At 36.6% G+C, this 26827-nt stretch overlaps 2 protein-coding genes across 3 annotated transcripts; one reads left to right on the forward strand and one right to left on the reverse strand.

Moving 5' to 3' along the window:
- Positions 1-36: 36 nt before the first annotated feature.
- LOC100252770 (subtilisin-like protease SBT5.3) lies at positions 37-11250 on the forward strand. The gene is made up of 11 exons (XM_002266692.4): positions 37-185; positions 284-393; positions 494-591; positions 673-837; positions 1904-2012; positions 8468-9002; positions 9272-9369; positions 9628-9873; positions 10134-10248; positions 10334-10547; positions 10641-11250. Exons 1-11 carry the CDS (start codon positions 102-104, stop codon positions 11174-11176), a joined length of 2310 nt encoding a protein of 769 aa, XP_002266728.1. The 5' UTR covers positions 37-101; the 3' UTR covers positions 11177-11250.
- Positions 11251-11361: 111 nt separating this feature from the next.
- On the reverse strand, positions 11362-14581 carry LOC100257922 (cytochrome P450 724B1). 2 transcript variants are annotated; one of them, XM_059741151.1, is made up of 9 exons: positions 14253-14581; positions 13792-14116; positions 13511-13663; positions 13086-13328; positions 12902-12988; positions 12734-12812; positions 12500-12570; positions 12019-12140; positions 11362-11899 (listed from the first exon to the last, which is right to left on the reverse strand). In XM_059741151.1, exons 1-9 carry the CDS (start codon positions 14459-14461, stop codon positions 11806-11808), a joined length of 1383 nt encoding a protein of 460 aa, XP_059597134.1. In that variant the 5' UTR covers positions 14462-14581; the 3' UTR covers positions 11362-11805. The 2 variants fall into 2 exon arrangements, with proteins under 2 accessions (XP_059597134.1, XP_002266691.1); XM_002266655.4 differs by having other exon boundaries at positions 12500-12606.
- Between the last annotated feature and the right edge of the window lie 12246 nt (positions 14582-26827).

The following is a 26827-nucleotide window of genomic DNA, read 5'->3' on the forward strand; positions in this document are numbered from 1 at the left end:
AATACTGTGTCCTAGTTCCTTATATAAATTTAGTACTGCCTTGTAGCATTGCACCATATCATCACTAAGGGGGCAGGGGAAGCATTTAAGAGAAAGCAGCAATGAGGCTCTCAGGTCCAGCCCTTTGCCTCCTGTCATTTCTTCTTATCTCTCTATTGCTTAGTCCCACCTTTGCTATTGAAAGGGTAAGCACCTACCATTTTTGTTTTCCTCATAAAAGATGTGAGTGATGCTGTGATGGTGGTTTCATTTTTCAAGTAAATCTGTTGTGATGTTGGTGTAGTCATACATAGTGTATTTGGGAGCACACTCACATGGCCCAGAACCCTCTTCTGATGATCTGGATCAAGTTACTGAGTCTCATTATGAGTTTCTTGGATCATTCCTGGGAAGGTAATGAATTCCTTTGTTTTTTTTTCCTCATTTGTTTCCTTGAGGAACTGATATTCTATCCAAAGCTGATCACCTGCATGTTCTGAATTATTTTCCACAGTCGTGATAATGCCAAAGAAGCCATTATTTACTCATACACAAGACACATCAATGGCTTTGCTGCAACTCTCCAGGACCATGAAGCTGCCCAGATAGCCAGTGAGCAATTCTTCTTGTTTCTCATCACTCTCTTTTAGTCTGCTATTTCTCAATTTGTGTTTGACTCATTAACAAATGCAGACCATCCCAAAGTAGTCTCAGTTTTCTTGAACAAGGGAAGGAAACTACACACAACAAGATCATGGCACTTTCTGGGTCTGGAGAATGATGGCATAATTCCTTCCAATTCTATCTGGAAGAAGGCGAGATTCGGCCAAGATACCATCATAGGAAACCTCGACACCGGTGAATTTTACATCTCTTTTCCCTTTTGGTCCTTTCCCTTTTCCTTAAATCTTTCATCTCAGATATATGCCAAGTCAACTCCATCTCTAGATGAATACAGTTGAATGCAATTGGAGCCAGCCCGTAATTTTTTGGTGAAATCAAAATCTTTGCCGAAATAGGGGTCCCCAGTTTAATTTTCTGTCGGAACCTTCTTTCTTGTTTAAAAAAATCTACACGTCTCTAGAAGGGTTGGTTGGCTTTTGTGATTTTTATTCCCTTGTTGGGATGCTTTCTTTGACTCGTTGGCTCTGGTATTCGAATGGGACGAAAGTTCATTTATTCTAACTACCTCTTGGTTGTGCTAAGTCATTACAGGAGTCTCAATCTTTGACAAAATAAACAAGTGGGGTGCCCCAGTGCTTTGAATTCAATAGATTCTCTTGGTTTTTTCAGCTGATAATGCATTTCAGTTAGTTCTTTAGAGCCACACGATACATTTGTTGACTAAAAAAATGTGTGCTGAATTAATCGGTTTTTCAGCTCTTGTGTTTCAGTTTGATTATGAATTAAGATAGGCACGATACACGGGAATCTTGTCTGTAAATTTAGACTCTGGATAATTGAAGAGGTGTAACTACTAAGTTCAAATCAAACTTCATAATATAAATATAAGGTAAGACATTCTTTAGGGGTTCAAGGAAGTAGCTGCATGACAACAGGTAACAAAAATGGCCCAGATCAGTGATTCTAGATTCAATAGAAATAATATTAACAGAGAATTTGTAGGTGAGAATTTAAAATGCTGTCATCAGGTAGCAAGTTGAAAGAAAGTAGCAGGGATGGTTAGTAAAACATATATCTCATTCACAAGGAAATTAAAAAGGAGACGATGATCTATTTTTCAGTAGTATATATGCTCAAAAGAAAAAGAATTGGTGAACAAAAATTGTGTTGCACTCCTAAAAATAATCGCGATAAAACTGAAATGAGTGTAGGTTGAATATGAACTACTGTCTCAATTTTTGGTTGCTATCATGCCTATCTTTCTTCAGTCTGGCCTTTTTGTTAATGGAGATTCTGGTAGGTGTCTGGCCTGAATCAGCGAGTTTTAGTGATGAAGGAATGGGACCAATTCCATCAAGATGGAGAGGAATCTGCCAAAATGACAAAGATGCTGGATTTCACTGCAATAGGTCAGCTTCCACTTCCCACCTTTTGTAAATAAGAATCTTTTTTTTTCCCCATCTTCTGTTTTAGTTTCAAAATCTATTCACAACCCCAAACAATATGAGCCAAAAAAGTAGTGTTCTTTAATTATTTTTGACATATATGAAAGTAGAGATTCTATCAAACTGAGAACCATTTTTCGGTTACCTAGAGAACTTGATGTGTTCTTTTTAAGTAAATGGTTATTTACAGACAGATGTGCTTTCTTCCTTGGGAAACAGAACTTATTGTTTGTACAATGGCCTAGAGGTCGCCCACACTTGTTGAGTCCCTTCAACATCCTCAACAGTCTAGAATCTGTTATGGAAATAGAGTTCGGTAGAGTTGAAAATTCCATCTCTTGTGGGCAAAACAGTATCCATAGATGTTGCTTCAGATCTAGCATCATCTCCTTCAACATGTGGTGGGGCTCCCATTATTTTTTGCTGAGGGCCAGCAAAAGTTGACACTTTTTGCTGAGGCTATGATGTGAACTTTGACAAATTAGCGGTGCTTCTCATAAGAGGCTTGATTTTTGTCTCCACATAAGAGGCTTGATTTTTGCCTCCACATAAGACGCTTGATTTTTGACGAGTGCTCAAGCTAATTGAGCTTAGTGTCATGGACTTAGTCTTTCCCTAAACTCATACGACATTTAGACAAGTTAAGACACTTGATTTTGTTAAGTCAGTCTTACTCTTGATGCTTAACTTCCTAGGCTAAGATACACACGACTTGAAAACTTTAGAAGATATAGTAAGCAACACTTAAAGAATGGAAGCTTTTATTACTCTTAAGGATGCTTTATAAGTTCTTAGGAAGCTCACTTGCTCGGTGCCTTGGCCAAATGAGGGTCTCATCTATTTATAGGCACCTTAAGAAGTCTCTAGAATCTTGAAGGGTTCCTTACAAATCATGAATATTCTAGAATCTCCTACACTAGTCTATGTACAAGCCTATGTACAAGTATATACAAGACACTTTTGGAACTCTCTAAAATGCTTTAGACTCTTCCTATGCCTTCCACCTTAGTATAGAGAAGTGTCGGTGTCTCTAGCTATCTTTAGAATTTTCAACACTCTTCCCACTAATGACTAAGTGTAAGAGTCTTCAGAAGCTTCTTGGTCTCTATATAAGCCCATGAGGAGGGTCATTTGGAGCATCTTGTGACACTCTCCCCCACCTAAGCCACATACGTCCTCGACCTTCAACCTGGAATCTTTCGATCTGCTTCTGGAACTACCATAGAGCGTTTGTTGGCTTCTATCTGGCCTCGCTCTCTGGTAGTCCCTTCTATTTCACCAAGTACTCCATAGTAGAAGGCACACATTGTTTCCTTACAATTCTGTCTGCGATGATGTACTCTACCTCATTATCATAGGAGGTCACAACTACTATAGGTGCCCGCTTAAACAACCTTTGACTTGGATCATCCTTGTCTTCGTTATATGGTTTCAAGTAGCTTACGTGGACGACATGATGAATCTTCAACATCGGTGGCAGCTCAACTTTGTAAGACACCTTGTCGACTTTTTTAAGTATGGGGAAGAGGCCTTCATACTTCCTCACAAGGCCCTTATGCACTAGTTGTAGTGACTTGAATTGTTGAGAAAGAAGCTTGACAAGTGTCATGTCCTCGACCTTGTACTTTGTGTGGCGTCGCTTCTTGTTAGCCCATATTTTCATCTTCCTAGTGGCCTTATTCAAGTATGAGCGTGCTATATCGGCTTACTCGTGCCACCCCTTAATGAACTTGAAAGTCGTTAGACTTCTGCGCATATAGCCCATCGCTAGTATGTGAGGAGTCAATGGTTGTTGGCTCGTGGCTAGCTCAAATGGGCTCTTATTGGTCGTCTCACTCCTTTGTAAGTTGTATGAGAACTGGGCAACATCTAGCAACTTAGCCCAATCCTTCTGGTTGACACTCACGAAGTGCCTCAAGTATAACTCTAATAAGGCGTTCATCTTCTCAGTTTTCCCATCCGTTAGTCGGTGAAATCTCATAGAGAAGTAAAGCTTTGATCCCATAAGCTTGAATAGCTCCATCCAAAACTTCCTAGTGAAGCATAGGTCACGATCGCTGATGATGTACTTAGGCAACCCCCAATATTTGACCACGTGCTTAAGGAATAACCTTGTTGTCTTCTCCATGTACAGTCTATAGGGGCTGCTATGAAAGTAGCGTACTTAGAGAACCTGTCTACTACCACTATAATTGAGTTGTAGCCCTCCAACTTAGGCAACCTAATGATAAAGTCCATAGTGACACTCTCCCATGGATGTTTCGTGATAGGTAGTAGCTTCAACAGGCCTCTTGGTTGTTGTTGTTCTACCTTGTCTTGTTGGCACACAAGACAAGTCCTCACATAGGCCTCAACTTCATCCTGTATCTGAAGCTAGTATTAAGCCGACTCAAGTAGTGCTCGCATGTGTCATTGCCCAGGGTGCCTAACCCACTTAGTATCATGACACTCTTTGATAAGATTTCTTATCATGTTTCCCCACTTAGGCATGTAGAGTCGTCTCCCCTTGGTGTAAAGTGGGTTATCCTCCACCCAGAACCACTTAGTTTTTCCCCTCATGGGTTAAGGCAATGAGGCCCTTAGCCACTAGATCATGCTACAACCCCTCCCTTAAGAGATCCATGATGTCTCTTTGGGGCTGGCTTGTCATGGATGATAGCTCCACTTTGTGGTTTAGGGCTTTGACCACATGATTAGTGCTTCCTGTTTTATACTCTAGCGTATAGTCGAACTCAGTTAGGAAGTCTTGCCACATAGCTTGCTTAGGACTTAGCTTCTTCTGTATTTGGAAGTAGCTAGTGGCAACAATGTCGGTCTTCACCATGAAGTGAGACCCCAATAGATAATGCCTCAATGTGCCCATTTTTCATATCTTTCTCTTATACCATGTAGCGTCTCTCGGTGTCATTGAGTTTGCGACTCTCAAAGGCTATCAGATGTCTATTTTGCATAAAAACCCCTTCAATAGCAAAGTTAGAGGCATTCATGTGTACTTCAAATACCTTAGTGTGGTCAGGTAGTGCCAATACTAGCTTCTCAGTCACAAATTTTTTCAAATCCTCAAAGGCTTGTTGGCACTTCTCATCCCATTCCCATGCCTTGTTTTTCTTGAGAAGTTGGTGAGTGGAGCTACCCTTGTAGAGTAACCCTTGATGAACCATCGATAATAGTTAACCAAGCCAAGGAAATACCTTAGCTAAGGTACCTAAATAGGTGGATCTCACTCCTGGAGGACCTTCACATTGATTTCATCCATCATCAGCTTGCCATTATTGATGTGATGCCCCAAGAAGCTCACATCTTCCTTAGCAAATGAGCACTTTTCTTTTTTAACATATAGCTCGTTCTGCCTTAGAACCTTGAAGACCTTCCTTAGATGCTCTACATGTTCTTTTAGGGTGTTATTATAGATGACTATGTCATTCAAGTATACCACCACGAACTTGTTTAAATATAGGTGGAAGATCTTATTTATGAGTGTGCAAAATGTTATTGGAGCGTTGATGAGGCCGAAAGGCATCACTAAGAACTTGTATGAGTCATACTGAGTTACACATGTAGTCTTTGGCTTGTCCTCTTCCTCAATACTCACTTAGTAGTAGTCCGATCTCAAGTCCAACTTCGTGAAGTACCTTACTATACCAAGTTGATCAAATAGTTCAACAATGAGTGGAATGGGGTACTTGTTTTTTATCGTCATATTGTGCTTGGTAGTCAATACACATCCTTAGGGACTCATCATGTTTCTTTTGAAACAATACTGGCTCACCATAGGGAGCCATGGATGGTTGGATGAACCCTATTTCTAGCAATTCCTTAGGTTGTCTCCTTAGCTCTTCCAACTCGGGTGGTGCCATCCTATATGACTCTCTAGTAGGGGGATAGTTTCCGACTCCAACTCAATCTTATGATCCTCCTCCTTTCTAGGTGGGAGTCTCTTAGGCAACTCTGACAACATCACATCCTTGAACTCATTAAGGACTTCCTCGATTTCCTTTGGCATGAGTTTCCCTAACCTATTTTCTTTTTCCTCCTTGAGAGTGGCTATGTAAGTCACCTCCTTTCTTTTCAACCTCTTCTTCACTTGAAGAGCTGATAGCATGGGAGTCTTGGGCGAACCTTCAGTGATGGTAGGAACCATGCAAAGCTTCCCATCTCCCAAAATAGCCATTTGGTGTAGAAAGGGCGATGACATAACCTTGACTTTCCTTAGGAAGTCCATCCCCAATACCAACTTGAAGTTATCCATGGGTGTTAGTGTGAAGTTAACCCTTCCTTCCCATGAGCCAATGTATATAGCCACCTCATGTGCTATACCATGTGATGGCTTAGCAGTAGAGTTAATTGCCTTGAGCCAACCTCCCTCCTTAGATGTTTGGAGCTCCAATCTCTTTGTTTCATCATTCGAGACAAAGTTACAAGTAACACCAGTGTCCACCAGGGAATTGTTGGCCTTTCCATTCACAAGGGTCTCCACATACATTAGCCTTTTGTTTTAAGGTGTCTTAGGCACTGACTTAACCTTGAGGGCGTTTAGGAGTTGCAATGATCCCATGTGCACATCACCCTCCTTTTCTTTTTCCCCGATCATGGCATTTAAGGCTTTCCTCTTGGGACAGTCTCGTGTCCAATGTGGATCGCCACATAAGAAGTAGTTGGTCCTAGGTGTGAACTCCTTCCATTTTTCCTTGTCTTTGCCATCCTTGCAACTAGGGCCCTTGTTTGATCATTCCTTAGGAATGTAGCCCCGTGATCCTTTATCTCTCCCACCTTTGGCATGATTACCCTTGGACTGTGGCTTAGGCTTGGGAAAGTTTCCCCTCTTATATTCCACCAAGGACTCTACTACTACCATGGCTATGGCTAGGTCTTGACACCACGTCTCCTTAACTCTTGCTTGACCAAGCTTTATGGGTTGTCCATGAAGTTGAATAGTAGCTCTTCCTTGGACATGTTGGGAATCTCAAGCATTAGTGTAGAGAATTCCTAAACGTACTAACGGATCGAACCCATGTGCTTGAGACATTTCATCTTTTTCCTTGCTAAGTAGGCCACATCATTAGGATAAAATTGCCTCTTAATCTCTCACTTAAAGGCACCCCATGTGTTTATGGTGCACGTTTCATTTTCTATATCTATAAACCTCTTATGCTACCATAGAGTAGCATTATCAGTGAGGTAAAGGGTCATGGTGCATACCTTAGTGGCTTCATCTATTAGTGCGATAGCCTCAAAATACTTCTCCATGTGCCATAAGAAGTTGTCTAGTTCCTTAGAATCCCTCTTACTACTGAACGTGTGTGGCTTTGGCACCTCCACCCTTGGTGCCTCATGAGTGGCCATGACCCATGCCAACATGGTTGTTTTGTAGATGGCTAGCTTTTGTCGAACCTCCTGGTGTTGAGCCTCCATACATGTAGCCAAGGCCTCCATCATTGACTTCATGCTAGCAAGCATGCTCATAACTTTGTCTTGAATGGACATGAACTCCTCATGTGACACCGGCTAAACTTGTGAGATGAGCACCCCCTCACAAAGGTCTTGAATCTACTCTCTTAGATCCTTTAAGCCCTTCTCCATGCCTTGCTCTATCAAGTCTACCCCCTCTCGGGTGTTCGTCATGGCTAGTCTTGCCTCCATGCTGGTTAAGGAATCACGAGACTTATCCTTCCTGCCCCTACCACGTGCAATAGGCTTGGTCTCCTTCCCACGGGTTTGCTCGCTAATCTCCTCGACGTTAGAGCCCGACATGCTTCCTTTACTATACCCGCTTCGCAACTGCACTTTGATACCAATCGTCATAGACTTAGTCTTTCCCTAAACTCGTTTGCACTTAGACAAGCCAAAATACTTGATCTTGTTAAGTCAACCTTATACCCTATACTTGGCTTGTTAAGCTAAAATGCATACAACTTGGAAGCTTTAAAATGTGTAGTAGGCAACACTTAAAGAATGAAAGTTTTTATTGTTCTTAAGGATGCTTTACAAGTGCTTAGAACCTTGGAGGGTTCTTTACAAATCATGAATATTCTAGAATCTCTTAAACTAATATATGTACAAGCTTATGTACAAGTATATACAAGACACTTCTGGAACTCTCTAGAATGCCTTAGACTCTTCCCATGCCTTCCACCTTAGTATAAAGAAGTGTGGGTGTCTCTAGCCATCTCTAGAATCTCACACTTTTCCCACTAATAGCTAAGTGTAGGAGTCTTTAGAAGCTTCCTGACCTCCATATAAGCCCATGGGAAGGGTCATTTGGAGCATCTTGTGACATTAGGCCAACTTAGCATCAATCCTTCAGTAATGACAAAGGAAGAGTGGTTTTTTCATGACTTCATTGTCGGTGTGTTCACCTTGTGTTAGTTTATGTTATATTTCATTGGTAGTATGCATGGACTGTTTGTTGAATATTACAGGAAGCTGATTGGGGCAAGATACTTCCACCAAGGATATGCTGCCGCCGTAGGCTCACTCAACTCTTCCTTCCATACCCCACGCGACACTGAGGGTCATGGGTCTCACACCTTATCAACAGCAGGTGGTAACTTTGTAGAGGGGGCTAGTGTTTTTGGCTTTGGCAATGGAACAGCGAAAGGTGGGTCGCCTAAAGCACGGGTGGCAGCTTACAAGGTGTGTTGGCCACCGGTGGGTGGCAATGAGTGCTTTGATGCAGATATACTGGCAGCGTTTGATATAGCCATCCATGATGGAGTTGATGTGCTATCTGCTTCACTAGGAGGATTACCCACACCCTTTTTCAACGATAGTCTTTCTATAGGTTCCTTCCATGCAGTTAAGCATGGTATTGTGGTGGTTTGCTCAGCTGGCAATTCTGGACCCGCTGATGGTACTGTTTCAAACATTTCACCATGGCAGTTCACCGTTGGAGCCAGCACCATGGATCGCCAGTTCCCTAGTTATCTTGTCCTTGGAAACAAGAAACGCTTAGAGGTTAGTTTCCCTCCTGACCTCAAAATCGGTCTTTTCAAATTGTGATGCTGCATGCTAAGTACTCGTGTCCTTAGTATTTTTCCCCTGGTGACTGGTGACTGGAGTCTCACTAGGACTAAAGGAATCGCTGGTTGTTGCTAATATTGAGGGGCAATCAGCATGGCAATCTTTTGACATGTCTCTTCTTTCTGAAATCCTCTTCCATGGATACAAACTTACCAATGTTCTTTTTTGGTTTTTTAACTTTTTTTTTTTTGTTCTTTTGGAAGGGAGGAAGTCTTTCACCTAAAGCCTTGCCACCCAACAAGTTCTTTCCACTTATCAGTGCTGCAGATGCCAAAGCAGCTAATGCATCAGCTGATGACGCGTAAGGATAGAACAACTCAAGCTATTGGTATTCTGATTCTATAGACCCGCTATTTGAACACTCTTCTATGTAGCAATGTTGTGAAAATGGAGTTTCAGAAGCGAATTGCCCATTATCTTATCATTTCAAAATAAGAATCCATTTTTCCATTTGTAACAAAATGCTTTCTGATGATATATCTCATGTGCTTTAGTCACTTCAGTGGAAAATCATCACATATTTTGCATAGCTGAGAGGTAATTTTCTTGAATGATGCAGTTTGCTTTGTAAGGCTGGGACACTTGATCATAGCAAGGTGAAGGGAAAGATCTTGGTGTGCCTTCGAGGGGAGAATGCAAGGGTGGACAAGGGCCAGCAAGCTGCTCTGGCTGGTGCTGTGGGGATGGTTCTTGCCAACAATGAGCTTACTGGGAATGAAGTTATAGCTGATCCCCATGTCCTCCCTGCTTCGCATATCAACTTCACTGATGGGGTTGCTGTCTTCACCTACCTCAATTCGACTAAGTAAGATGACATACCAATAGTATCATAGAAATTGCCCACATATGAAATGACTAGAAAGAGAATGTAGTCTTAACTATCCATTTGGGATCAAGATCTGGCTGCTACTCTGTTCCAAGAGCTTGTCAAATGTAGAGTTCAGATTGATCACATGACGGATCATTCATATATATATATATATGGACCCCCCTAATTATAAGCTTTCTATAATTGCTGCCATTGTTCTTTCATTACGTTTCAAGTAGTAACATAATTTTAACCAGGTCTCCCATTGCTTATATTACACCTTCAACAACTGAGTTGGGCACTAAGCCAGCACCCTTCATGGCAGCTTTTTCATCAAAGGGACCTAACACCATTACACCAGAGATCCTTAAGGTTTTCCAAGCAACTCAACATTCTCTTTTCACTTTGCTCTCTATTGAATCATTCAGGCAACTCATTGTTTTCTCTCATGCTACAGCCAGATATAACCGCACCTGGAGTAAGTGTAATAGCTGCATACACTGAAGCACAAGGGCCAACTAATCAAGATTTTGATAAACGGAGAGTTCTATTTAACTCGGTATCAGGCACTTCAATGTCGTGCCCTCATGTTTCTGGCATTGTTGGCCTTCTTAAAACCCTCCACCCGGATTGGAGTCCTGCTGCTATTAGATCAGCAATGATGACCACCGGTCAGAAGACCCTTCAACTTCCTAATGCATGCTGTTTAGCAGCTGTTTCTCTCATTCTTTTCAGTTGATTTTGTTTTTGTTTCTACCTTACAGCAAGAACAATGGACAATTCTATGGAAGCAATACTCAATGCATCCTATTTCAAGGCAACACCATTCAGCTATGGAGCAGGACATGTTCGGCCAAACCGTGCTATGAATCCAGGGTTGGTTTATGACTTAAATGTTAATGACTACCTCAACTTTCTATGTGCCTTGGGGTATAACCAAACCCTGATCAAAATGTTCTCAGAGAGGCCCTATACATGCCCCAAGCCAATCAGTCTCACCAACTTCAATTACCCTTCAATCACAGTCCCTAAGCTCCATGGCTCTATCACTGTGACTCGAACTCTTAAGAATGTTGGTCCTCCCGGAACCTACAAAGCACGCATCCGGAAACCCACTGGAATCTCAGTTTCAGTCAAGCCAGACAGCTTAAAATTCAATAAGATCGGGGAAGAGAAGACCTTCAGTCTTACTCTCCAGGCTGAAAGAGCCGGTGCAGCAAGGGACTATGTATTTGGAGAGTTGATATGGTCAGATGCTAAGCATTTTGTGAGAAGTCCTATTGTGGTGAAGGCAGCCTAGCTACCTAGGTACACTTAAGCAACATAATTTATTTACTTATTGGATCAGTTAAGCTTTTAGTATGGCATTCTGTTTTATTCTTGCCTTATTAGTTCTCAAAATTAATTTTCTTCTGTGTTGTTGCTTTGATGGTGATTATCGATGAATTAAAGGGAAGAAAAAACAAGCTCAAGAAACTTGTTACACAAAGAGAACAGGTTGATCCCTGATTCATTTAATTTGTACTTTCATTCGGTGTGGGTATTGGGTTGTTATGGTTTTGAGCATGGATCAGAAGAAATTCTGTTGCTAAGGAGATAGAAAATGGTACGTACAAGATAATTTGCTGATAGAATATAGGAGTATGTATATATATATATATAGAAGCTTAAAGCTAGCCTTCAATGAGAGACTGATTATTATGTATGGGTCGACACAGGAGGGAAAGAAAATTAATATTACATAGCTTAAAACCCTTTTGGAAGTCTTTAAACAAAGGAAGGCCTCCAATGAAAACCCCATCTGATTCAGAAGCATGATGAGATTAGTATGCTAGCTAGTAGTTCATCTCTCAGCCTTCACCAAATCATGGATCATTGCTTCCGCCTAAAACAAAACCTAAAGAAACCGTCTGCAAAATTGGAAATTGATCAGGTGGAACAGTGATCCAAATTTAGTGCCAATCCTCTCTGGAATTCAACATATGGATATGCAAAGGGTTGATCACCATCCTTGGTATTCCATCTACAAATATAAGGACGGAAAGCTTCAAATTTTGCACAATATATGATACCCAGGAAATAACAAGAAAACTAGCTAGGCTTGTATCAGAAATATATTCTTGAAAAGATACAAGGAATCACCTGAAATTCTGTACAAGGTGGTGGAGGAAGAAGGCAACCTGTATCTTAGCAAGCTCAGATCCGGGGCAGCATCTTGACCCTCCACCAAAGGGAGTAAATTTCTTGCATGTTTGATCTCGGCCCTGAGTTTTATCAAGAAAATCAATTTCCACATTATTAATCATGAGGAGCAATGATGACATATGCTATAGAAGATGTCTCTCTCTCCCATCTCTCTTGCATGTTTGATCTTCCATGTACTATTGACACATGTATGGAACCCCCCACAATTCTTAATTAAGGAAATTAAGTCATTCCTAATGGAAAAAGAATTTATCCACTGAATTATATCTAATAAGTAAGTGCATATAGAATTACTCAATGAGTTCCAACCTAAAGAAGTTGTGGACTTTCAGTTTTTATATTGGGTTCCACATCTAATTCTTCTCCTCATACTGAAATTACAGTTATTTTATTAGAAAGCTAAGATTGAAGTGATTACCTCCCATCTCCATGGATGGAACTGGAGAGCACTTGCATGGAGAGATGGGTCCAAATGAACTGCACTGAAAACTGGTAGGACCTTCCAACCAGATGGAATTAGATAATCTGGGAGAAAGAAAATATAAAGGGGAGGATCTTTTTAATACAGAGAATGAAAAGTACACAATACAAAAAGCTCATGCATGCATTATTATGGCTTATCTCTTGGAGGGTCAAGGTGGAGTAGAAGTACCTCTAAATTTGACATCTTTGAGAGCCTTTCTGTGCACAAACTTCACGACATTGCCACATCTGAGAGCTTCATGAATGACCTACGATGTGGAACCAAATAATATATACTTAAATGATCAGATCATCATTGTAAACATGATGGAAACCCAAATGATGGAAATAATCCTACATTTTGAGTAAAATCCATTCGCTTATAATCATCCCAGTTCAAATAGTCATCTTTCTGCTTCATGCTTCTTATCTTCTGATGCTCCAGCTATGTATCAAGAAAAGGAAAAGGAAAAGTGGTAAATTAATTTGACCATGAATTCAGTTTCCACCTGATCAAGTATATGGTACACAGAAAATGTTACCTTTAACTGTTCCAGTGCAGTGGGTGATTTACCCAGAAAATGCACAGCCAAGGCCATTAAGAGAGAGGTAGTTTCATAGCCACCCAGTAGAGAATCCAAAACGAAGCTCACTTTTTCATCTTCTGATAAGGTATCAACACATAAAAGGATCTCAAGGAAATCATCCCTTTTGCTAGAATTCTCAGCATCTCTTCTTCTTTCCTCTATAATTGCTTTGACAGTAGAAGATATCCTAATTCTAGCCTGTAAAGAAAGTTCAAAGAAAAGGTGATCCCATGCCTTCCTTTTGGCTATGGAAGAAAAGGAACTAGCTAACTATCTGAAATTATTAAACAACATGGTTGTTTTTGCATTAAACAAAGCTAGCTATATCTTAGCTTTCTCTTTGGGTAGAGAAATGAGAAAAAATTAGAGAGTTGGAGCACCTGAACAGCTCTTGCGTATGGAGTTCCGGGAATATAGAGTGGGAGAGATATGAGTCCTCTCATAAAAGTGAGGAAATCTTGAAGAATTTTAGCAGTCTGTGGATCATCTGGTGTCAAGCCTAAGACCTGCTTTACTATTACATTGAATGTGAACTGCGGAATATGAAGTCAGACGTTAATTATAAAAAAGGAAAAACAAGTCATCAGATTGTCGAATTCTTGGATAACTAGTGATTAACTAACTTATTATTATTGCTTGGGTTTCTTCTTGTAAGCAATACCTTTCTAGCCTCTTCACAGAAGATGATTTGTGGTTTATCTTTCCAGGAATCAAGAACCCGAATGGCCGCCCTCTCCACCTCGTTGAGAAACTCAGGCTTTGTTTTTGTAGTGGTGACCAGTGAGAGAGCCACGTTTCTGAGCCTCTTGTGGGTGTCGCCTACCGCCACCAGCATGGAAATCTTCCCGAGAATACCATGGATGGGCTTTGGATAACTGCACTGGAACAACTTGTCTTCATTCTGAAGTATGAAGTAGTTGAGCTCCTGGTCACAAGATACCACAGTTGGAGAGAAGAACAAGTGGGATTTGAACACTTTGCCAAACCTGAAATCCCAAAAACTTCCAACTCTTATTTTATCCTTCGATCACCATTCTAAAACCCATTTCAGACTGACAATAGCCTGGTGTTAAAAATATATAAATATATAAGGAAAAGAGCATCAACTAACTGTTCACTTACCTAGAACAACGGTCTTGAAGAAATGCACCAAGAGAATTAGAAGGGTGAGGCTTCAAAAAACAAAGGGTTTCACCCAGTAGAGGCCACCCAAAAGTCCCTTTAGGGACATGCCCAAGCTTGAAGAACAAGGGCAGAAAGTGGTTCAAGATGAGACCCAAGACAAGCCCAACCAGACCAACTAAAAGAACAAACCAAAAACCTACAGCCATGGACGGAGGTGGTTATGTTGTGTGTGTGTGTTTATATATAAAATATTTATTTTCTCCAAATTTTTCCGTGGAAGTAAGTGGAAGGAAAAACTGCAATGAAACTTTCTGTGGGTACAAAATGATAGCCTCGAATTCCTATATATAGAGAGTGAAGTAGATACCTTATATGTTTATTATCACAAGGAGAAAGCAAGCAGGCTTTTCCACAGAGGTGAAATTTACTTTATCAGAAGGCATAGGAAATGAAATCAAGCTAGCTAGTCTAGGATCTAGGCCCCTACACACTACTCTCTAGTACTGGAGGTGCAGAAGAGAGAGAGACTGAGGGCATTCATAAATCATAATAATACATTATATATAATATCAGTCGTGTTAGATAACTTAGATCATATGAGGTATGGTGTTTTGGGCCAAAATGGCCTTCTCCCTAAACTTAATACCAAAATTGGGATTAAGGTAAAACTATTGTTAAAAATAGTCTCATCTGTCCACATAAGCAAAGATAATATTTTTTTATGTTATTTTTTTTAATTTCCCATTTGTTTCCTATCCCATGGTTGGCTCTCTCTAGAGTTTCTCTTCAAACCCTAACCCGATCAGTGGGCCATTGTAAGAGACATTTTTGGAACTATAAAATTGAGGTTGGTTTTGAGTTTATGCGTAAATTTTTTTTTTTTTTGACTTATAGGTTGTGTTTCGTACGTGATAAGTTTTTGTGAGAAATTTTTTATAAGAAATTTTTTTTTGGCTTACAAGTTGTGTTCCATGTATGAGAAATATTTATGAGAATTTTTTTTTGACTTACAAGTTCTGTTCCATTTGTGAGAAATTTTTTTGGTTGTGTTCCATACGTGAGAATTTTTTTTGGCTTACAAGTTTTGTTCCATTTGTGATAAATTTTTTTGGCTTATAGGTTGTGTTCTATGCGTGAGAAATTTTTGTGAGAAATTATTTTGACTTATTAGTTGTGTTCCATGCTTGAGAAATTTGGTCAAGGTTGTGTTCTTGAAAAGTGCTACATTGATACAATCTTACATTTATGGTGGTCCATCCGTCTAGTGGTTGAGACGTATGAATAAGAGTCCACCCCAACATTGATATCTCACATGATTTGTGACATTTTTTGCTAGAAAAAGTAACTTCTTTGTAGGCATTCACCAACATTCAAAGTTGAAATTTAACTATTCAAGTTTTCTAAAAATATTTTATAAATTTTTGTATTATATATAAGTATGAAGTAATTTTATGAAGAATAAGTTGAGCAAATTGTATTTCATATTTGAATTTTTAAGAACTATATAATAGATTTAGTTGACTTATCTTTTTAGATGTGATATATGTTATTGGAACTCAGGAACTTACTTAATAGCCTTTCAATATTTTTTTTCCATGTGGTTGTAGAAATTGTCAATGGGAAAACCGTTAGGTAGAAGCTTGTATTTAGGGAATGATGAAATAATTCTTATCCATTTTGAATATGCTACCACCCAAGACAAGGGACTTGATGCTCATATTGATGTTTAGTATTATGACCAATGTTACAATTTATTGTCATTATTTAGGCCACCAAAGACATACTAATCATTTTTTATTTAAAAATCAATAAAAGAAATTGAACCTAAACTATATACTGTTTTATTTTATTTTTTGAAAAAAAAAAAAAGACATGTGAATTTGTTGTCATGTCCTCATTTTCTTCAAATCCTAAATCATAATCTTAAAGAAGGGAAAAAAAAAATTAAATCCTAACCTTGGAGAAGGGAAAAGAAAAAGAAAAAGCAGATAAAGGAATAAGAAGGGAGGAAAATGAAGAAAAAGTAAAGAATGATGAGAAGTAAGAAGTAAAGTTTCGGTGTATTTAGAATTTTCAAGTGTTTGAACATAAGTTAAGGTTATGACAAGGCTCCGTAATACCAAAAAAATCAATTTAAACATAAGTTTCATAAAATAATTAGATCCTATATTTTTTTTTTAATAAATAGGTCATTTTGACCAAAAACTCTGAGGTAGGAACTCAACCTCGCCTTCGTACATATCAAGACTTTGGTTTTGTTTAAAAGCTCTACTACATTCGGCTGGCCCTTCACCCATTTAGCCCTCAATGCATTACTCATTATGCACTTTAAAAGTGCCCACTCATAATTAATTCTTTAATTTAGTTGTCTCTTTGATGAATTTTTGTTTTCTTTTTTGTCAACCCATGATGGTATATGTACACGGGACTGGATTGAGTGACCCCATGCACGCACATGGGACACTGGATAGGCATGCATTTTTCTTATCTACCCTTTTCCTTTCCGTTCTTTTTTCTGTTCTTTTCATTTCTTTGGCTTTCTTTAATTTCCTCCATGCATATATGATATAATATTGACTTGCAAAACCATAAACAAATTTCCCTGCGGATCATTCTGTTGCAGTACTCAGCAGGTAGAACAGACTAGTAGCTACATTTGCTTAGAGAAGCTGATCATATGATATTAGATAATTGATCTTCCTTAAGGATTTGGACCCACGATATGTGGTAGAAGTGTTAGGGTTCTAATATATATGATAACATTGATTATAAATTTATCTTCTTGACTGCATGCATGTATGCAGAGAAAGGAAGATATTCTCCGGCTGTAGTAATGATAAATTAATCTTCATTCTTGGAGCTGAACCCAAAAAAAAAATCACAAAGTAAGGCGCCGGCCACCACATAAAAGCATTGATCCGAGTTATTCAAATGGTAGATGGGGAGGTTGGGTTTGCTCCGAATCCAAACATGTGCACCCACCACTGGGGATGCTATCAACTTTTCATAATTTTGTTTCTTTTGTATTATTGACTTGATCCGTGCCCTCATTAATTTATTTAGACTCTTAGCATTTCAGTTCATCGGCAATAAAGATCATATAGATTCACGTGTGCTCTCTCCCCCCTTTCAACATTCTAGCTAGCTACTTTACTTTGGAGAATGGGCAAGGACTGAAAATAAAGTAAGAGTGTAAGACCAGCCACCTTTTGAGGATTTTTTTTACAAATGTACGGTTTTTTTATAAATCATTTTTTAAAATACCATAAATTAGAAAATAATGTCAATTCTACTGTGCTTTTGTACATGTGGAATGCAAAGGTGGAAAAATAATTTTTTTTATACAAACTCATTTATCATGTCTTTTGAATTTGATTTTATATCCAATATGTTTTTAGACATTTTCTATAATTTCATAAAATCCAATATATATTAAAAGTGTCTCTTGAAGAAAAATATTTTATAATTTCATAAATTTTAATTTATATTATAAATGTTTTTTTAATTTGATTTTTTGTAAAAAGTATTTATTAAAAAAACACTTTTTATAATTTCAAAAAAATTGAATTTATATTAAAAGTGTTTTTTGAAAAGTCATCTACAATTTCACAAAATTCAATATATACTAAAGATATCTAATAAGATAATGGTTTATTTTTTATTCCCCGCACTACAAGTGTCTTTTCAATTTGATTTTATATTTAAGAGACACATTTTACAATTAAAAAAAAAAAGGGATTTATATACCATTCCACAAACTCCAATGTATATTAGAAGAGTTTCTTCAAAAGACATATTTCATAATTTTACAAATTTTAATTTATACTATTAAGTGTCTATTGAATTTGATTTCATATTAAAAGAGTTTTTCAAGAGTCATCTTTTATAATTCCAAAAAAAATTGATTTATATTAAAAATATTTTTTCAAGATACATCTTTCATAATTTCACAAAATCCAATATATACTTAAAGCGTCTTTAAAAATTATATATTTTTTTATATAAAATTAAATTCAATAGACATTTATAATATAAATTAAAATTTTTAAAATTGTGAAATATGGAAATTAAAATTCAAGATACCTTTAGTATATATTGGATTTTCTAGAATTATAAAAGGAATCTTTTTAAGAGACAATTTTAATTTAAATCTAATTTTATAGAATTATAGAAGATATTTTGAAGAGACAATTTTAGTTTAAATTTATTTTGTTTTAAATGTATATCATGAATTTGAAAATTATGAAAGATATATCTTCAACAGATACCTTCAACATGACAAAAAAACATCATAAATCTATCAATATTTTTCCAACTACCAATTTTTTAAAAATTATTTTTTAAAGTTAGTGTATAAGTTAAAAAGCCACCACCTTTTGATTCTTCATTTTGAAACTGGGTGATTTAGAGTTGTTCAGAGATAATAAGGGTAGGATTTTGTTTGTGATGATGAGAGCAATGGTGGTGGGGGTGAGGAAGTTTATGGGACTTGTTCATCACAGTAGCAGTCACATACTGATCCATGGAAAATTACTTCAATGGTGGTGATGCCTACACATGTGATATTTTTCATTGGAGTTCCAAATTAACAGAGAAACCAAACATTTTATATTAAAAATGTAACTTGAATCAAATAACAAAGCTATAATGGTTGATGCCACTCAGCTGAGTAGGGAAAAGAGGAAGAGGTTCAAGGCAGCTTTCTTTGACCAAAATGGTTGCTGAGAAACTCCTTTTTGAATTAAAGGAAAGAGAGAGAGAGAGAGAGAGAGAGAGGAAGAGATGTACTCATATATCTTGATGCTTCCCTGATTCATGATCCAGGGTTGTGATTTTATATATATAGGTACATATAGTATAGTCCAAGCTATAAAATAGCTGTCGTCTTCTCATGCGTACTCATGATCACATAGACAGGTCATTGAGATAGTAGTGTAAGTTGAAGCGATTGAGAGGGGTTGATTTTGTTGGAGGGAAATGATTTAAAGGAGGATTATGTTGGGGGGTTGAAAGGCATGCAGTGAAGAGGGGGAAGCTGTCATCCATCAACAACCAAACCCGGCAGGCAAAGTGGGAAGGTTGGGTTCTACAGCTTGTTTGTGGCCACTGATTTGACATTGGCTTTTGTATGGGAGATGGGGGTGTGTGTCAAAAAGGAAACAAGAAAAAGAAAGGGGAAGAAGGACTTGAATGTCTTTGGCTTTGATTCCACCCTAGTCAAAGCACATTTCGCAATATATTCTTCTTGGGTTCCTCAAAATTATTAGTTCCAAGGGACCATTTCCCTCTGCCTTGTGCCTTCCAGTTACTCTTAGTCTCCTACTCTTACCATGTGACATATATATATATATATATATATGTACACATACACATACACATACACATATCTTAATTAATTAACAGAGTTGATGAAAATATTGACTGTGGTTGGAGGTGATCGGGAGGGTTGGGACAAGTCTGAGATTCTGCAAACCCATCTTGCACTCCTTACTCCTATACTTAATTTCCCTTGAGATGGGACATGCATTCTAAAGTCTGTCTCTTTCTCTCTCACATCTCGCACCCACACACGACACATAGACGAAGACATGCAGCACATCGTTCGAGATAGCACGAGGAGGTGTCAGTTGGACCAAGCTCTTGTATTATCTTTAAATGTTTGACTCCATTCTTCTCCACCATTTCTGATCACGACAAGCAAAAGTTGAATCCCTCCGCGCGGCAAAAGGCAAAAGGTAGAAGGCATAAGACCCCATCCCATCCCATGCCCCCTTCAACTTATCACTCACTCATCACAGTACCACTTTGGTATCCAATTCAATTCAAAGCCAACTCTCCCATACCCCTTTTATTAATTTTCTTTTGTTGTTTCCGGACAGACACGGAGAAAGAAAAAGCTGATCATCCCCATGTATATATAAATGAGAAAACCAAAAGAAAAAAAAATGGAGGGGGAGACACCCGCTCGTGCATCACACGCAATGGCCCTTTTCTACTTGGAATCTTGTGGGAGTGAGTATTTACTTTATAGAATATAAGCCTAGTTGCTAGCTTGGTCAAATCCATTTTGGTACAATTTTTACGTACCATATCACCAGTCAAGCTTCACTGATTTGAACTACTTCCATGTACATTTCACCCAAGATGCATGCCTGCATGCATGCCTACTTATATATATGTATATATTTCTCAATGTATCACCTAATTTCTGATGTACGTCCCTGCAACCAACAAAAAGTCGTCTATATTTCACATGTCTATTACGTACCATCACAGATATTGTCGATTATATAGTTTCTCTTGGACATGAACATCACTATTTTTATTTTTGACATAGAAAATTGTTACCCTTGTTGAATTAGTTTATACCAAACTTTAAATCTCAATCCTAGAAAGTGCTGGACAAAATTTCAATTATTGAAAAAGATAGAAAAAAAAAAAAAAAAGCTAGACTAATAACAAACAATGAAACAATTAAAATTTAAAAACCTTGTTTTAGGATAAAAAGCATGCATTTTGGATTGAAAAGAATGTCTTTGTTTGAAAATTGTTCTTACAAATAGTTTTTTTTTTTTGTATGTTCTTTAAAATAGAAAATTTTATTTAAATTTTTTAAAAAAAATTAATTATTGCACTTTTGTTAAAAAAAAAATAATTTTTAAACATTTTATTATAAAACTCTTTGTTTTTAAAACAAGTTTTAGATATTTTTAATTAGTTTTTATATAATATTTAAAATATTAGGTGAGAATATGAAGAATATTTCGAAAACTTAGAAAACTTCTACTTACGACAATACTTTAATCTAAAATAAGTCTAAAAACTTTATTTCATATTTGAGTTTTCAATAAAATTTTATTTTAAAAATAAATGAGAAATATTTTTAACAATTGATTTCGAAAAGGAACCGTGGAATTGGGGCCTACAATTTTAGTCTTGCTTATACAAGGTGCAAAAACTAAAAAATTACAGCTATGGCGAAAATTTTCTTCATTTCCTCTATAAGACGCATTCAACTGCTGTAACATTTCATATTGGATAGGGGGGAAAGTTTCTGATGCTATATAAGTATGAACTCTGTTTAACCCTATAAATACGTTTTAAAACCATGAGAGCCCCTTTGAACTTAGAACAAACAATATCTATACAGTTGGAAGTGAGTTATTACAAATAGTATTAGAGTCGATCCCCGACCCCGGTGTGAGGGTTTGGCTCCATAGAGGGTATTTATCTGTTTGACTCTACAATCTCATGTAACACAATAAGCACGTTGTATTTGTATGGGGGTGGGTTTGTGATATCTTATATTGGATAAAAAGAAAAAGTTAATAACACTACATAAGTAAAAGTTCCTTATAACCAAGTAGACGTTTTTTTAAAATTGTGAGAGTTTGTTTAGCTTTATAGGAGGTGTTTATTTCTTTAGTCTCGTAATCTCATGAGACACAATGATGACGTTGTATTTGTATTGGAGGGGAGGGGGAGAGAGAGAGATAGAGAGAAAAAAAATTCTAACACTATATATGTAGAAACTCCTCTTAATGTTATATATGCATTTTAAAGTCGTGAAAACTCATTTGGATTCAAAGTAGATAATATCTACACAATTAGATGCAAATCATTGCAATTATAGATTGTCATGTCATTCTCAAGATGAGATATTCTTAAGATATTCCTACATTGGATAGAAAGAAAAAGTTCCTAACACTATATAAGTAAAAGTTCATTTTAACCAAGTAGACATTTTTTTTATATATATATTATGAAGGTTTGTTTGGTCTTGTAAGGGGTGTTTGTTTGTTTGATCTCACAATTTTATGAATACAATGATGACATTATGTTTGTATGGGGGGAGAAGGTTTGTGATGTCTCATATCGGATATGAGAGAAAGTTTTTAACATTATATATATAAAAATTCATCTTAATCTTTTTAATCTAAAATAGAGAATATCTATACTATTAGGTGCAAATCATTACAACTATAAACTGTGATGCCATTCTCAGGATGAGATATTCCTTTGGTTCTCCGCACTCAACTCTAGGTTCAACTGTATGGTATAAGGTGCAGATCATTTACAACTATAGCCTTTCATGCCATTCTCAGGATGAGATATTCTTAAGATATTCCTTTTTTTCCCGCACTCAACTCTAGGTTCAAATATATGGGATAAAACGAAAATAAAAAAATGAAGAAAAGGGAAAAAGTATTTTGAGCTCAAACCAAGCAGCATTATCCAAATCTTTAAACCAACTACATTTCATGAAGATTTTGCCTTCTGCAAAGTTGTATACCAGCTTAGTAGAAAAAGATTAGTCTAGAGACTTGACCGGGCATTTCATGACATAGCATCATATCTTGGATGGAAATTAATTTTTACGTAGGAATCACTTCCAAAATTACTTTTGACAATAGCTTTTTAATTTTTGAAACAAGTAATACTTTATATATATATATATATATATATATATATATATATATATATATATATATATATAACTTGAAAACGTGTTTGTTGAATTTTTTATTAAAAAAATGTTTTTAGGAGTTTGTTTTAAAAATGACATGATTTCGTAAAATGAATTTGAAGTATTTTTAACAATTAAACACAGGGACCATAAATGAGGAACTTTTGTATTTTATATAATTTACATGATTTTATAATATAAAAAAAGTAAATGAAGAAAGCTATTTTTCAAATTTCAATCCTCAATCAGGATTTGGTCTTTAAAATGATTAAAAACTATTATAAAAATAATTTTTAAAAACATCATCCAAATCTTAAAGTAGGAATTAAGTCGGCGCCTCCTCCCCTAGGCCCTCCTGTTAATAGGACCACTAGGACTCGGCTCAATGCAAGGGCTATACCCACATGGGCGCCTCCAGGTACATGCAGCTCTGCCCTATCTATTAAAGCCCAGAAGATCAAAATGAATGCTAATTACTACCCGGGTGCGCTCTTCTAGAAATTCAACATTATCTTTCATTGTTTGTGTGCTACTGTATCAAATTATCCGCTCTCATATTTGTTTAATAACAGTCAACTTCAATTGACCAACTAAATGTATATTTGCTGCAATGAATTACTCTTGCAGGGCCTGGGTCAAGGAGAGTTTGGGTTCGACATGCTTTTTTATGGTAGTCAACATCACTATTATTTGAGTTATCTATCATTAAGTTTAATGGCGATATTGTTATGTCCAGTAACTCCTCCTTCAACATGATACTAATTTATTAATTATTAGATTGAACGTTGATTATCTCATATAAATACCAATTGTTATTTAGTAAAGACAGGTTAAGTCTACTATAATATTCAACATTATCATTATTTGAGCAATCCATCCTTGGGCTTATGAGTAGTATTAAGTATCCAACATCTTTTGACTATTCCAGTCATGACATGTGTCATGGTTCAAAGTCACGGTATTAATCACTGACTCAGAGGATCCCGAGGCGTATCGGTCTCGATGTATTGACTTGGTATCAGATGATACGTAAAATAAGCTAATTAGAAAATTCAAAAAATTATAAAATATTATGTAAATCATCATAAAAATATGTATAATTAAATTAGCTCAAAAAATTAATAAAATAAAATTGTCTCACATTTAACATTATTTAAATAGTTATAAAAGTATCCGCTCAAAGTTATTTATGATAATGCTAATAAAAGAAAATTATTTTATTTTAAATATAATAACATTTTTACTAACAAATATACAATACAATAATCAATTACATGTTGAATGACGAGGGGGTTCAAAATCATCATCATCAGTCCTACGACAAGTATACAAATTGGGATGGTAATTCCTATAGTGAGGATATGGTTGAAAGAGTTGTTCATAATTCGAATATGTTGGCTAAGATGATTGGCTTGATGATCCATAATCAGGAAAATATGGTTTCAAAGGCTATTTGGGATCAACACCATATTAATAGTATGCAAAACCTCGATAAGCAATGCTACTGCTACTAGAAGATTGAACATATTCATAGGAATCACTAGCTCGTGTTCCAGTATTTGAATATCCTTCTGGATGCATAATTGGAAATCGATCAAAATAATTTCTACTAAAAGTACCGGAAGAGCTATCACGGTCTCTAAAGTTGTGATATGATCTATCATCTACTCCTCTGAAATATAGCCTTGATCCTATACACAAATTTTGTAAGTGCTCATCATGAATACGGTGATAATTTGATCTATGATAATCATGCCCCCTAGAATAATCATCATTGTTGGAAAATGTAGTTAGTCTTTCTAAATGCTTTCGTTGTCCTCATATCCCTAGTCGATATCCATGATCTATATCTTGTGTGACATAGTAATCTTCATTTCCTTGTGCCCATGACATGCCAGGATCTACTTGACTAACATAACCAACACCAATGCTACCATCTCCTCCAATACCCTCACTAGTGCCACCAACTCCTCTATTGCCTCCACTAGTGCCACCACCCCGCCTACTACCCTCATTATCACCATCATCACTACTAAAACTTGAAAAAATTGTTCTAGGAGCCTTACCTTTATGACGGGAATCAATATCTCTTTCTTGTGTAGCATTACTTGTACACCTACTAACTCTACAATTTGTGGCACCATCATCTTCATGAACTGTTTCTCTACCTTCTTCATTAGGAGGATGACCTTTATCCAACCAATCCAAATTATCAGATAATAAAATAGGCTCCTCTCCTTCTCATATCCGCTCATCTAATATATCATCATCACTAAAGATACGATTCAGATCAATTGGATTGTATAAATCTTCATTGTTTCTCTCTTACATCAAATTCTTAACTCGACGTCGCATATTGTAGTGCACATAAACTAACTTATGCTACTTTTTCATTGCCAAATGGTTGTGCAACTTTGTGTGAATCAATGACCATGTGCTCCAATTTCTTTCACAACCTGATGAAGAACAAGTTTGGCTTAAAATTTTAACAACAATCTTTTGTAGATGTGGACTTTCGTCGCCATAGTTGTTCAACCATTCAGCTATAATAAAGAAAATGCATACTTATTAATCACTATGATTTATTTAACAAAAAATGATGATAATTTCTTATTTGTAATAGACATAAATGTATTGAGTACCTGAAAAATATTGATTTATTGCTTTTTTTGTAAGTGCACTTCTAAATTCTCCTTGGCCGTCAACAAATAATTTCATCTACATCATTAACATTTTTTTTTGTTAATGCACATTACATATACAAAATGTATTATATAAGGGTCACAAACTATTATTATACCTCTTTAACATCTTTTGTTTGTCTATCCAAATCTGGCTCTAATATCTTAATAACCTCCTTTAATCTAATTTTAATTTTTGGATGGTTGGAGAAATACTTTGAATATTGGAACATTGGATTTAAAAAATATGTTGCCATAAGTTAAATAATTATTAGTTTATAATAATTTGTATTTGAAAAAAATAAAATATATATATATATATATATATATATATATATAAAGAATTTTTTTTATTACCTGCAACATGCAAATGTCTGTGCAATTGACCTTCTCATATTCTATCAATGATTGCCCAATACTTTTCCCATTGCTTGACCGATGCCTTGATAACCAATTTAGCTTTATCCATTGTTTCATAAATGATTGATAGTGTGAGATTTTTATCTTGATAAACCAATTTCAATACTTTGACAAGAGGTTCCATGATGGTTTGAACTTCCCCTGTTTTCTTCCAAAATCGATCAATTAAGATAAGGTTCCATACTTTATCTCTTAGACTTTTTTTGCTCCTATTTTTATTGAATTCACGCCACTCATTTGTTGTGCACATTCTCTTCAAATTAGCCTCATAACGTATAAGACTCTCAAGTGAAATGAATTCAGTGGCAAAACGGGTTATTCATGGCCTTAATAGATCTCTATCCTTGGTGAACACTTTCATCAAATTCACTACTTTCAAGCTATTATAAATAAATTTTGTGATCATCTTTGCTTGATCTAATATTTCCTTAATCTACTTCATGTTTGCAATATCTTCAAGCATTAAATCAATACTGTGGGCTGCACAAGGAGACCAAAACAAATACTTCCGCTTCTTCATCAACAACATACTGATTGCCTTAAAACTTGCCTCATTATCAATGACTACTTGAACAACATTTTCCTCCCCAAATTCCTCCACAACTATATCCATAAGGGAAAAGATGTAGTTTGTTGTCTTAGGTATGTTGGTAGTGTCAAATGAAGAATGGTATATCATACTTCTATCACAATAAATCATGAAATTGATGATAGGCTTTCTAATCCTAGAACTCCAACCATCACACATGATTGTGCACCCATATATAGGTTATTTACCTTTCAATGTTGTTATACATACCTCAAGCTCTTGCACCTCATCTTCCAAATATGTATTTCCAATTTGGTATCCTGTGGGACCCTTGATGCCTGGACTTGCTTTTGCTATGGTATCAATCATGGATTGATAGTAAGGCCCACCGTCAACTGCATTAAAGGGTATTGCATTAAAGAGAAAGAATTTAGAAATAGTTTTACCCACTTTCTTCACGTCTTCAATAGAAAAT

The sequence above is a fragment of the Vitis vinifera genome, chromosome 12 (genome assembly GCF_030704535.1).
Source record: "Vitis vinifera cultivar Pinot Noir 40024 chromosome 12, ASM3070453v1".
In the NCBI taxonomy this organism is placed as follows: Eukaryota; Viridiplantae; Streptophyta; class Magnoliopsida; order Vitales; family Vitaceae; genus Vitis; species Vitis vinifera.